General features: G+C 46.1%; 1 protein-coding gene across 2 annotated transcripts in view; it reads left to right on the forward strand.

The window, feature by feature from the left end:
• SUFU (SUFU negative regulator of hedgehog signaling) overlaps positions 1–13,984 on the forward strand; it is an 84,076-nt gene that overhangs the window by 38,013 nt on the left and 32,079 nt on the right. For both annotated transcript variants that reach the window (XM_083844809.1, XM_083844810.1), the window contains exons 4-6: positions 5,451–5,593; positions 8,123–8,208; positions 10,166–10,238. In XM_083844809.1, coding sequence (XP_083700935.1) covers positions 5,451–5,593; positions 8,123–8,208; positions 10,166–10,238 — 302 coding nt within the window. The remainder of the gene's footprint in view (positions 1–5,450; positions 5,594–8,122; positions 8,209–10,165; positions 10,239–13,984) is intronic.

Raw genomic sequence — 13,984 nt, forward strand, 5'->3', positions numbered from 1 at the left:
GGGTATGAGTGCAGCAGAGCAGCCGTTTTCCTCAAATTGAGCATGTTTAGTAGTTAATGTGCTTGGGGCTTCTCCCCCTCTGCTCAGCGTCAGCTCAGAACCACCACGGATTTATCAAACTCGTTGGTTTAGTGGGAAAAACGTAACGCCTCCTTTGAAGGTTTTAGCTGGTGTTTTGAAGGAGGAGATGTCTCGGAAGTGACACACAAGACTGGTCAGGTTACAAACCTATTTCCCTAAATAGAAAAGCTATCCAAAGAAGTGTTGGCGTGACCATGTCAGAAGGGGGGAGTTTTCTGGCCTTTGCTGGAATCAGGCTGATGTGATCTTAACTGCCCGAGGCCAGACTCAGGTTGGAGACTGTGTGCTAGGCAGGAGGGATGCTTTGAGTTCCCGTGCTGTCTCCTTGCTGGTGGAACAGCATCAGCGCTGTCTTTTCCCCCATACTGTCCCCTATGCACATGCAAGAGAAGATATTTGACTCGCAGGTGCTCAGACAGGGATTTACCTGCTCCTGGGGAAATGTTCGTGGGGCCAGCCTTTGGATGGAGCTCTCAGCTCCCACCGCTTGTCTCCGTTTGTTGTCCTTTTCTCCCTGCTCCCTGTGGTTATTCGAGGGAGTTAGGGCTCCTAGCAGGATTGTTCCGTAGATGTAAAAATGACAGGTTTAAAAAAGAAATGGAAAATACAGTGGGAAACAGTTTGTGTCTCTCTCTAGAGCTAGCTAACACCTCTTTAGCATAGATTGCATGCGCCACACTGTTTATAAAACATCTTGAGGCCAAGAATATGACTTGAATTTATTTCTCTAGGCATTAGCTATATTTAGGCAAATTAAAGGCGAGGGGAATGCGCTCCAAGAAAATACATGAGCAACGTTACACAAAGAAAATTTACTAGTCCACCGTGGAACGGTTGCCTCTGAGTTATTTCCCCAGCTCTCGTTATTGAGCAGTTGGATAGTAAAGTTAGGAGAGATTGCACAGCTGAATTATGACCATTGCTGCGTGAAGGAGCCTCACCTGCTTTATGTGGGCTGTAAAAGAAAATGGATAATGACATTTTAAAGACTTCAAAATATGGGAGGCTTAACAGAGAAGTCTGGTGTAGCTGTGGTATAGATGCTGCCTTTGCATAATGGAGCGATGCGAGAGCCGGTCTGGGGGAAATTTAGAGACTTCTCATCGCTGTGGAGCTAGAGGGAGCTTCAGATTTGCTGTTATAAATTATGAAATGAAATAATAAGTTTGAAATGAAATGTTGTAACGATTTCCTTGTTCAGTTCTTATGAAATCGATACCTCCCTATGAAGCATTTCAGTTCTGTGGAGTCAGCGTTCCCTAACAGAGCAGAATAATTCAGTAGGTTTTGTTAAAACGCACACTTGCAGGAAAAAAAAACAACAAAGTTGGGAATTCACGAGGACAGATCATGCTGCTGCACGCGCTGGGTTTAAGTCCTGGAAATTCAACAAGGCAGAAGGCTTTGCAGCAGCAAATGCCACCTTAGTCCTGGCGTTCGCTGCTCACAGGCTGATCATTGCCCTCTTTGAATGGCAGAGGAGGTGCTTTGCCATGGTTTTTCACAGCTCTCACTGAGAGCTCTCTTACCCTTTCCTGGATTCTGGGCCCAAATGCGTTTTGTCTCGTTAAGAAATACAGCACAAAGACTTGCGTCGGATCTGTTGTGCTCGGCCTTTGTACAGAGGAACTTGAATCCCTCCTCAAAACTGATAAGAAACTGCCTCAGCATGGCAATCTGCACAGCGTTCCGGTAGATCAAAAGGGCTGTCGGAGCAGAGCTTGTTGGGAGTGGAAAAAGTTGGGTCAGTGGATGCTGTGAGCGGGCTCGGATAAAGCAGAGTCTGTTCCCAAATCTCCAAGGGCATGGCAGAGCATCGGTGGTGTAATGGGATCACCGCAGAAGCAGCTTTGCTGACGAGGCTGTAAACTTGGAGGCTTCCTACAACCAAGATAATTTGCAAAGGAACATTCTGCATTTATCAGAAAGGAGAGATGTGTTTTGTCCTAGCACTAAGCACTAGGAACTGCCTTGGGATGCACATGGCATTGTAGGCATCAGTGCTTTGACTGAGTCGGTTCCTCATGAGCATGAGCTATTTCCTACCTTTTTTTTTTTTTTTACATGAAACAATTATTTCAGATGTGCATTAATTCCTATTTTCACGTCTGTATTTTCACGTATTTCAGATATAAGTCGCTTCCAGTTGTGACTGTAGGTGTCTCTTTCAATAAATCCAGTAGACTTCGAACCACATACAGAAGGTATGGCTGTAGACCCCTACTGGCATCGCTGTAGGTCCTGGTCACGTCCTGGTTCACAGCAGTGCACAGAAACGAGCAGGGAGATGGCAGGCTGCTTCTCCGGTTAGTCCGCGTGGTAAGAGAGAAATGGGGATGCTTTTTGGGGAACCGACCACGTCTGCTTGAAGTGAGTTGCTCCTCGCAAGGTGTTTGCGCTTCTGCCATACCTGAGATGAGCGCCCGCATCCTGTGCCGACTCATCTCTTGTTTTTATGGAAATAAATATCTATGTGCAGGAAATATTAGCACATTGTACATGTGCAGATGAAGGGAAGTTTGCATTGCTGACAGCACTGCAAATAATAGGAAGGGACAAAAACCGCAGGAGATTTTTCCTGTCCATCTGTGCTGTGATGTCTGAGGATCTATCTGGCTGATGCACGTTCCGATTCAACATTCACGAAAACCACAAATTGAGACGTAAATTTAGATTTACGAAAACTTTAGCATCTTTTGGTTAAAACATTGTTTGAAGCTTAAAGATTTTGATCGTCTTATTTTACAAATCGGGTGTAAGAGGTGGGAAGGGAGGATGCACGTCCCCGTTTCCAGCACGAGGCGAGTGCAAGTGGTTATCTCGTCCTTTGTTCCTGTAGCTCCTCGGTTTCTGTGCCTACAGGTCCTGCAGTTCAGGCTCTCCTCGGTACTACAGAGGTCTCTGTACAGGAGCTGATCTTACATTCTGCATGGGTTACAATGCAGCAAGCGCAGGGCTGAGTTTTGGGCTGTAATTCCGAACTTTTTGCACTCTTACAACTTTTAATTGGGCTTCGGGTTATTTGCAGAATGGTGTTTTTTTTTTGTGATTGAATTGAGTAGTCAGTGTGAATTTTTTGCTGTTCGGGTGCATGTGAGAGAGAGAGGGAGATTTTCTAAGTGTTCAGTGTTCGCATGGACATAAACAGGTGGATTTCCAGCAGAGCCATTTGCATTTGAAAACCTGCTCTAAACGGGCTGGGATTTCCCAGGAGAAGCAGCAGCAGCAGTGAAACGCAGCGATCGATCAGCATAGAATTGTGTGAGCGTTTGATGGGCAAAATGTTGTGGTATAGAGACAGGGCCCAAGAATAAGTTCTTTGTGGTTTTGTTTCATTCCTGAAAGCTGTGACTGAGAGGCTTTTATCATTTAAAAAATAAAATTAATCAGCCACGTTTTGCCTAACCTGGAAAAACATCGGCAAGATTCTTTGCAACTGTGCCGGTTTTGTCTGTTTGTTTAATCCAATTTTGATTTAAGAAAAACTTTGAAATCATATTTTTCATTTCTGCCTGCTTATACGTCCCAACCTTAAAAGTGAAGTAATGCTCTGAGCCACTCCTTTCAGCTGCAGAGCTGAAAGCGTGTAATTTATTGTACAGAAAGATAAACTCCTTTCTTTCTTTGAAGCGGCTCGCGTTTGCTATGTTTTCTTTCTTTCTTACGAAGGAAAGCACTCCCTTACTTATCTCAACACTTCTGTCCCATGCCTCCTTTTTCAGGCCGAGTTCCTTATGGCATTTTATTTTAATTTTAAAGTTTATTTTAACTCTTTCTTAATCTATTGAGCTGTCCAAGAAATCCGTCTGAAAAGCCGTATAGCGTAAAAAGCCCAAATAAACGCCAATGGGGACATCTGGTGGAGGACCTGGGAGTTGCCTGTGACACCCTGAATTAAACCCCTGGCCGTGTAAGCGTGAGTTAGCTCCCTGGCGGAGCGTTTTGGAGCACAGCAGCTGCAAGGTGCCTCTCGTCAGCTCACCTGCCTGCTCCCTGGCAGCATCCTGCACCGCTGCAAGGCAGAGAGGAGGATTGGCAGCAGGCAGCACTCCTGAACCGGACCGGCTCCACATCACGGGAGGTTCTCCGGTGTCGTTGGACAGCAATGCGAGTAATTGGTGATGTTTTCCAGCCCGCAGCAGAAGCCCTAGTCGTCCTTCAGTGGGCAAGGGCTGCCTTGCCTCTGTCCTGAGAGCACAGCCTGGGAGAGGCCATAGGAGGAGGGCAGCAGGCCAGCCTGGTTTGGTAAATGAGCTCGTGCAGGGAGGAAGCATGAGCTTGCAGGTGGTTTTAGAAGCATGCAGGCAATACTCGGTTCATCCCTGGGATGCTACGCCTATGTTAGAGGGCATAATGCGGCTTCCAAGCTGCTCATTTCTATGTACAGTGAAAACTATCCGGGGGGACACTGCAAGACCCCCGTTCGAGGCAGTCGGCTGGGCAGCACGCTTGCACATGCACTTCTCCAACTGCGTGCAGGTGCACCGTGCTTTAAATGCAGTGACAATGGCCGTGGCTGGTGGTTTTACTTCTGGTTCCTCCAGAAAGCAGGCATTAGCCTCTCCTCGTTTGAGGCAGCAACGTACACTCAGGGGTTCTGGTGTGCCTTTGGCTTGCACCAGCTGTAGGACGTGGGATTATCTGGCTTTTTTATTTCTGAGGAGGAGAGGAGGAAAAGAAAGGAATTCTTACAGTTGTGAAGAGGGGAGAATAATTTCTGGCCCTTTGTTTTGACGCAGACTATTCTGACATAGAGTGAAATTTATAGCCTATTGGTTTTCTCATTGTTTAGGAAAGAAGGAACATATTAATTATAATTCTGCACCAGAGCCGCCAGACAATTAGAAGAGAAAGTGTCTTTGACTTAGACTGTCACAAGTTGGGCAGCAGACTGTGCTTTATTAGGTATAGCAGGGCATTATTTGTGTCTAATTCACATTTCAGAATCAGTTCTCTGTGGCAAATCGGAGTTGCAAATCAAGTAAGAATTGCTGTCCCATAGGCATCCTGTATGGCCCTCTGACTGTCTGTACCCTGTCACAAAATTAGACAAACAGTAAATTAGAGAGAGACTAATTTTATTTGAGGGTGTTCCTGTGTTAGGATTAATTTATAAACTTAATTTATAACATTTTTTTTTTTTTGCCATAGGTTTAACTCAGGATTGGGCCATTTTAAAATCAGTGCTTGAATCCAGGTGGCTCAGGGAGATCCATTTCCTGGTTCAGGTGCTTCAGCTGACTTGGGGATGCAGCAGAGCCAGCTGGGGGCAGTCGCTGTGAATAGCAGCCAGGGACTGTCCTGGTCCTCAGAAGGAATATCCCAGCAGAATTTAGGGACTAAATATTCCTTGTTTCTCTTCCTCGTAGAAAACACCTTCTGCAGCGGTGACCATGTGTCGTGGCACAGCCCTTTGGACAACAGTGAATCAAGAATCCAGCACATGTTACTGACGGAAGACCCTCAGATGCAGCCAGTGCAGACTCCTTTTGGGGTCGTTACTTTCCTACAGGTATGACACACAGCAGTGGTGGCTCTATCACTTCCTGGGCGTGGAATGCAGCTAACACTACATTTTATTTAGCTTTGATAAGTCAGATGCTTATTCACTTGTCTTCCGCCTTGCTTCCGTATTTGATTACTATGACTCTCATCTTTGAGTTGTTGCCCTGGAGGTGTTCAGTAAGGATTTTACTGGGATTGAGCAAGGGCACACTCAGTTCTCAGGATAGAGGCCTGTCTTATGCAGAAAGGGTTTACACCCTGAAACACACCTGGAGTTGAACATTACCTTACTGCTCTGAAATTTCAAACACGAGTTGGGGGAAAAAAGCTGAGATAAACACTTGTAAAAAAAAAAATATATATATATATATATAGGGCTAAATTCACATTAATGTTATGGCAGTATCAGTGGATGATCCGTTGGTTTCAGTTCTAGAAGAGATGTTTTTAGTAGGACTGGCAAATTATTAAAATTATTTAATGGCTGAAATGCAGCCTGCCACATAGACACAAGGATTGTTTGGAGGCTATGTGAGTTTGCCTGTACTGATCTACTGCTTAAGAAAGGTTCAGGATTGCTTTGCAAAAGAAACAGCCCTTGCATGTTAACACTACTGTTCAGAGAGGGGAGTTCCTTGGCCAAACAGGTTTGCTTGCTGTCCCAGGCTCCATTTTCTCAGTGGTGTCCAAGCTTCTCTTGGACAAGGGCTGCTTTGAACTTTTAAAAATTACATGTGGACTTACTAACCTTAGCGAACGAGCTAGCATAGTTGACACCAACTGGTGATTTTTCCCTGCTCTGTGGAGAAGCTTCAGCCATGTGGGAGAATGCAAGTGTCTGTATTTTACAGTTTAAGCTTCTGTTTGCTTCCATTTGTGCTTGGCTGTAGTTGCAGCGCATAAAGGGAAGCTCCATTATCACAGACCTGCACAAGGCAACTGCTGAGCAAGGGCAAAGGCTTTCCTGAAACTTCCATTTTGCCCAAAAGTCTGTGTTGTATCAACGGGAAAGAGATGGGTGTGGGGTTAATCAGTAAAAGGTGAACTGTAGGATCTGGAAGCAGAAGTAGAGAGTCAAGCTAAGCAGGGTGATTCCTGGCTGACTCCCCAGTTAGTGTTGCATTGGTCTGCATCCCTTCTTTAGTGCCCAGCTGTTCAGGATCAAAGGAGAGTCAGCTTGTTGCATCCTGAGGCTCTTGGCCTCCAGTCTTCTGCAGCACATACAGTTGACTTGTTTTTCCCCTTTGTTTGTTTGATGCTCGTTGTTATGGATTTCGTTTGACCCATGAGGATAAATGATTGCAAGAAGAAAAGAATGAACACAAAATAATTTCCTGTTTAGAGTCTTGCTGTTTGCATGTAATTAGTGAGTAAAGGCCCAGGGAGGGGTGTGCTGAAGGGAGGGTGATTCAGGCTGTTCACAGAGGAAGCCTGGGAGGTGGGTGGGGATGAAGTGAGTTCCCAAGGGCTGGGTCCTGAGAAAGTGAGCTCTGCGAGGGGCAGAGGAGGTAGGGTGCAGAAGTGTGCGTACATGCTGACAGGTTTCCACGCAGATCTCGGTCAGTGCAGGTACTCGCTGGCAGTAAAGGCACATCGTGTACTCCTGCTTACTGCTCTACAGGACTTAAGTTTTCAATTTTCCTGTTCTCTGATAAAGCACCACTTGAACAGATTCTGACCAAAAATTCAATGTCATTAGGAAAGAAGTCTTGAGAGACAAAGCAGAAGTCCATGGCTAAAATCTTTTCTCATCCCAGGGGGTGAATCACTGTGCTCCAAAGCACAAGCCAGTGGTTGATGGATCAAGGAAAAAATAAAAAACAACTGCCTTTCTCTGTCAAGTGAAGAATATTTCACCCCTTCATTTGAAGCGTCTGATCTCAGCTGCTGTGAGAGGGATATCTGGTATTGTTCAGTGTGGTAGATCCCATCCTGAAGAGCAAACACATCCTGCATTACGCAGGAAGGCAGAAGTCTGCAGTTGACTGCAGTGCAGAGTGGATTATGCGTTATGTTAGCAGCTTTACTTTATGGTGGTAGGTGAGATTTAACCGGTCAGCAAATGGAGTCGGTCAAGGATTCATGAGCACCAAAGCCTTCCTTTGTGGCAGTGAGTTTCCTGCCTGATAGAAATTGCTGGTTTGTTATCGCTTTTGCTCCTAGCAATTGGCCAACAGCACAGTGTTCTGCATGTACTCAGACCCTAACCTGTCCTGGCTTGGTTTCTCTTGTGTGGACTAGATTGAAGTCTGACAACAGACCAGTAAGCTCTGATTTTTCACCAGGCCCTCCTCTTATTTAATTCACACACTCACACACTCCATGCGACGTTAAACGCTACATGCCAGGGCACTTCACATGATACTGAGGGGGCATAAGGAATTGCAGAATCTCTCTGTTGTCTCAGGCTCCATTTGTCCTCACTTGTCTCATTAGGTCAAAGGAATGGTGCTTCTCTCTATCTATACAATTTGATCCAGCACCATGTTCTTTACAGTTTTCACACAATTCCCATCTCTGTTTTTATTTATTCCAGATTGTTGGGGTTTGCACTGAGGAACTGCATGCAGCTCAACAATGGAACGGGCAAGGGATCTTGGAGCTGCTTCGGACTGTGCCAGTGTAAGTGCTCGTGTAGCCCCATCCAGAGGAGCGTACTGACAGAGAACAATTCAGTTGTTTGTTTTTATCAACAATCTTTAACTGGTTGACGGAACTTATTTAATCCCATGCTGTAGCTAGAGATGGGAATTCATTGCAAATCTGTTCACACACAGATGCTTAGATGGCAAATTAATGCATGTGGAAGCCCACATGTTCAGGGTGGAACACAATGAGCTTTTAAAAGCTAAATTTCCTGTCTTTTACACCTGCAGCATTTTCCCTTTGGTTCTTCCTGAAGGAGCCAGAACAACTGTTACTGGTGACCTCTCTGAGTAGTTCAAGAGAAAGGGAAGTGAGGGTCTGACTTAGAGTGCCTAGCAAAAGCTTGGGTGCTGTCTGAAAGTGAGAAAATCACTCTGTCTTGAACGGTCAATTTGCAGCAGAAAGAGTGTTCATGGAAGTGAAGTTCATTCTGTTATTTCTTCCTTGGCAAAACAAAGATATTGTTGGGTCAAGGAGGAGATGGATTTTAAATGTTACATGCTATGTTGATGCTTTATTTGTTGCCAGGTTGCAACCAAACTTTTGACTTGCAGGCATTTGCTTTAAATGTTTTCCTCTTATATTTTGAGATTATTGCAGTGTGGTAGTAGCTCAAAACATTTTAAACAAAATAGCTTTGAATATGTGCTCCTGGGCACAATAGTACACTCTATAGTGCCACAGCGGGCTTTAATTGATTGATTATTTGGAAGAGTATAGCCTTTGCTGCTGAATTTCTTAAACTTGAACTTTTTCCATTTAGGCACAAGTGCAAATAATTCATGTGATTGCCCTAGAGAAGAGGGAATTTGTCCATCTGCAAGCTTTGTTTCTGGGACCCCAAGACAATAAACACTGTCTGCAGCTCCCTTGACTCCTCTAAACCAATGCAGATGTAGCACCCCTCTCCCCAGTCTGTTTTCATGTTAGTTTTTGGCTTTTGTGCTGTGGCACAAGCACCTTTCCAAAGATAAAATGAAATCCAGAAATGTGTCTGATTCAAAGGCAAAGCTGCAAACTTCTGGGCTGCTGATACGGAGTTAGGGTAAAAGGCTCTTGCATCCCAGTGAGGAGCTGAAGCAGATGGCACTTCTGCAGTTACAAATTAACAGCTTCCAAAGTGATGTGAAAAAAGAGTAGCTACCGATGCCTTCGAAAACCTATAAAATATTAACCTTTATTGGTCTGACTGCAAGTGCTTTGGGAGCCTAACACAGGCAGAGCCAGAGGAGGGGGCTTTTGACTGCAATAACAAAGTATCTCATGAAAAAAAGAAAAAAAAAGAAAAACAACTCTGTGGTGATTTCACAAGACTTCAGTTTTTATTTCAAATGAAAAGCTTGTTCTGAGGCGGATTTCTACGGCCTGGGTGCACTGTGACCCAAAGTCAAGTCCCCAAGTAGTTCATCTTCACAGTAATCTGCTTTCTATCACCTTTGTTGTGGTACATCCTGACCCTTCCAACTTTCATTGCTAGCGAAAACAGGGATTGCACTGAACCATCTGAGTACTCAGCCATTAAGTACCATCTGGGAAAAATGTCTATTGTGAGGATATTCATCAGAGCAATAAGCTTTTTATGGTGCTGAACATGACTGCTGATCTCAGCAAAAAGGGAAGTCCCATTGGGACCCGGCTGCATCTTCAGATACTTAGGAGAGGTATAAATCTTGACCCCATGCCTTGCTGATCTCTCATATGCCTATATCTCATATACCAGGTTACGCTGGACTTCTCAGTCCCAGTTGCTACCTGTAAAGCACAGCTCAGTCTTGTATGAGTAAGTGGGTCCACACAGGGGATAGCCTGCATCAGTCTGGACTGCCCTGCAAGACTTGGTGGTGCCAGACACTAGGCAGGTAACGGTTAGGTCCTGGAGGGCTTTCGTCACTAGCTAAACCATGTTTGCTTCATTGCCTTTCTTTCTTTGTAGAGCTGGAGGACCCTGGCTGATAACAGATATGCGAAGAGGAGAAACGATATTTGAAATTGACCCACATCTGCAAGTATGTCTTTAGTTAATAAAACATCATGTCTTTTGTAGTAGCCATTAAAACATCATGTATTTTATAGTAGCCAGGGAGAATTGGTTTAATGGCATAAACCAGTTTTATTATTTTCTGTAAAGGTGCTGTGATCTTCTAAATTTTTGCAATAATCTCAGAACAGTCTTAGAGACTCTGTTTGCCGGCTCAGAAGTGGTTCAAGAGTGCTCGTATTCTGCCCCCAGTGGATGGTGGCTTTAGGAAGAAATTTAGAGAAGCTAGGCCAAGAAAACATGGTCTCGTGCATGAGACCAATTAGTAAGATTTGTAGCATGTTTTAGACAGGAGGGAAACAGACGATGAAGAGTATAGAACGGTACCCAATTTAGAGATGGTAGAGCAGGAACTTCCTCCTTCGTTTTATATGGAAACATGAGGAGAAATAAGATGCAGAAAAATCAAAACTAGTAGTTTTTATTTCATAGCAAATGCGACAGTGTAGCTTATTCCTGTAGGATGTCACTTGAGGCCAAGTAGTTTGTATGATCTGAAAAATTATGGCGAGCCAAAAGCATCTCATGCCATTATTAGTAATACGTGCAGGAAGGTATATTAAACCTTCTGCTTCAGAGCTGAAGTTGGGAATTTCTCAAGTTTAAAGATAAGATCAGGACCTCTATGGAGGGATTACCATCCCGTGGCCTACCGCCGATTCGTGTGTTTGGGAAGCAGTTCTGTGTCCCTTCAGCAGAGCTGTGGTACTGGAGAGCAGGGGTCCAAGGCAAATCCAGCGTGGTGCTGACCTCGTTTCAGCGAGTCACGGAGTATTTCCCTTTAACAGAGAACTTATGGCGTAGCCTGGGAAGGCACGTGCATACGTGCACGTTCTGTACGAGCTCTTGCGTTTGCTTATGGGCTGTGTGTCTGTATCTGATTACCCCCAGTTGCCTCACAGCATCTTTTAATTTGAAAGCTTAAGAAGGAAACCAAATTCTACTTTTACTGTTCTTAAGAGTTTGTTCATCCAAAATAACAGCCCCAGTCTGAGAGAGAAAAAAATGTTCCGCAAACGTCCCACAGTGTGGGAGCAAATACGACTGCAAGTCCGACAGAGTTTTCAGGCTCTTCAGAATTTTGCCTGTGTGCCCTCTCCCCTCCTGGAGGGTGTTGTCTGTTCTCTGCAACAGCGGTGATTCCTCACGATAACAGGGTTTTCTTCAATTTACTGTAAATGAGAAGTGGCTCAGCTTACTGGAATCTGAGTCAGCCAAGGCAAGTTAAGGCAAATAAAGAGTACTTCTGCCTCACCAGCGTGTCCTGCCACTGACGGCTGCTCTGTCTGTGGTCTTTCCGGACTTCCTCACATTAAAACATTCCTGTTTCTGTTCTCTCTTGCTCTTTCAACAATGAGTGTGCACAGGTGTGCGCACTGCTCCTTCCTGCCGTGCTCCTACAGACTGCGGGGAGACACGGAGCAAAATCTGCAGGGACAAGTCCCGAAAAGAGCCCAAAACCTGACTGTGGGCAGGGCTGGGCCAGCCCTCCTGCCCACAATTAGTGGGCAAAGGATAAAGTGTCATTCCCCTGGCATTTTTAGTGGTGTTACACGGCACGTGGGAGCTGAAGGGCACAACCAGCAGATAGGTGGAGGCGAGGGGGGAGAGAAAATGACTTCCCAGGGCGCGGGCAGAGCTTGTTGTGAGGCTGCTTTGTCTCTTGTGGGAATTGGTTGAGGCCTAAACCCAGCCCTGGCAGCAGCAGCTGTACTTTCTGTTCGAAGTCGCTGAGAATGGATCCCAACTAAGATGTCATCCCAGGATGTCAGCAATTAACGCTGTGGCAGCGCTGGCTGCTTTCTGTGCAGCCAGGCTTCCCTGTAGGCCGTTCAGATTTCCCTGGCAGCGCTGTCAAACAGTCCCTGTTGGTCCCCAGCTCTGTGCTGATTCTCTGTCTTAGCAGATATCTCAGAAGAGAATAAAGCTGATTTGAATTTCCTGAGTTGTGGTTGCTGCTCTGCGGGTCACGCTGCAGTGCTCTGGCTCCTTTAGAAAGGGATCAATGGCTTAGAAGAGCCTCAGAGCATCCCTCCCACATGCTGAGAGGAAAATGGGACAGAAACAGCCTTTCTTTGAGGAAGGAAAAAGCTGAACCTCCTTTGCCCTGGGCTCCTCCAACCTCCTGCTCAGGCTGCCCTTTCATGGGAGGAAGAACAGCCCCTCAGCCCAGGCACATCTTCACTGGCTAGGAAGGGGGGAAAGCACTGCTTTCCCCAAACCAAGAGCCTGTGTTGGTTATTTCATTTTATTTCTCCCCCTTTGACATCAGTGCTTGCAAACACAGGCCGCCTTAGGCCAGCTCGTTTCCATCAGCTCCCCTTGATCTCCAAGGGATGCCAGCAGAGCAGCACTTCTTTCCCCCGAGGAAGTGCTCTGCAAACCAGCTGAGATGCAGACAGGGGCTGCAGAACATCCCTCTCCCCCTCCCTGAGGCTGCATGCTGTGAGCGGGGCCTCTGGCTGCGGGGATGGAGCAGCACATCGCAGAGACGTCCAGCTCGAGTCCTCAGGGCCCTTCCTACCTGCTCAAGGGCAAGTTTGGTGGCCCTCCTTCACTTCCCAATCTCTGGAATGAAAAATAACCATGCTGACAAAATCCCCAGCTGATTTGGATCCTTCCAGAGCACTGTGGAGGGCTCCCCAAAGAGCCACGTGGGAAATCTCACTTAGAGCATCGCTAGCATATGTAGCATCAGATGCAGGGTTTTTTGTTTTTTGTTTTTTCACAACTTCTATTTCTGGGCTAAACAACTAATTTTGTGTTTAGCATATAACAAAAGAAAATTCCAGCAGCTGTATTATTTCTCAGATTTTCCCATTACTTTTTCATAGAAGCCAGTTTCCCCTGACGCCAGAGGAAGATCCCAGCAAGTAGCCTTCTTCCAGGGAGAGAGACGGAAGGAAGGCAGTCTCTTGAACACTTAAACCTAAGCCAGGACTGCTGTGGTCTTAACCCCCGCTACAAGCCTCTGCCTCCCTTCTTGGGCCAGAGAGCCGGTTCAGGAAGGTGAAAAAGCTGGAAAAAAAAAGTCAGTTGGCTCAGGGGAAGGGGTAGGAGCACATGGAGGAGGGTGGGACTGCAGCCGCTGTGAATTACATCATCTTCAAATGCTGTGCAACCACACCCGGAGTGCTCGTGCTTATCTCTGAGCTGCTCAAATCCCCTCTTGGATGGTCACAAGAACAAGCAATGCTCTTTATAGGGTACAGTGGCTACAGCTGGGCAGGGGGAGGAGTGTATGAGGGTTTTAGCATGGAAACTGCTTCTTGGGGAACAGATCTTGCAAAGCACTGAATGCTCCCACGGTCTCTTGACTCCAGTGGCAAGGTCAGACCCGAGGCTAGGAATAACGAGCAGCAAGGTCTGTTCCTGTGGTGTGTGACACAGCTCTGCTCTTCCCTCAAATCTTCAAAGTTTCTGCCCTGCGAGCAGTGGGACTTACTGCGTATTTTGAGGTGACCCAGCTGTATGTAGTGAGATGCAGATCGCTGAGTGGTGTGAGAACTGACAGCCCTACAGAGCAGAGGAAAACGAGCCGGATTTATTTGGTGCCAGTAGAGGTACCAGCGTTATGAGCAGCCCTTCCTCGGTGTAACCCAGCCCTAAGTCTGTTCAGCTCAACATTACCCCCTTGTGGGAAATGGGTGGAAATTCAGAGTAACGACCGTTCCCATTAGCAGGTGGGTGTCTGCTGGAAGTTTTGGGTGCAGC

Source organism: Anser anser (assembly GCF_964211835.1).
Source record: "Anser anser genome assembly, chromosome: 7".
Taxonomy (NCBI): Eukaryota; Metazoa; Chordata; class Aves; order Anseriformes; family Anatidae; genus Anser; species Anser anser.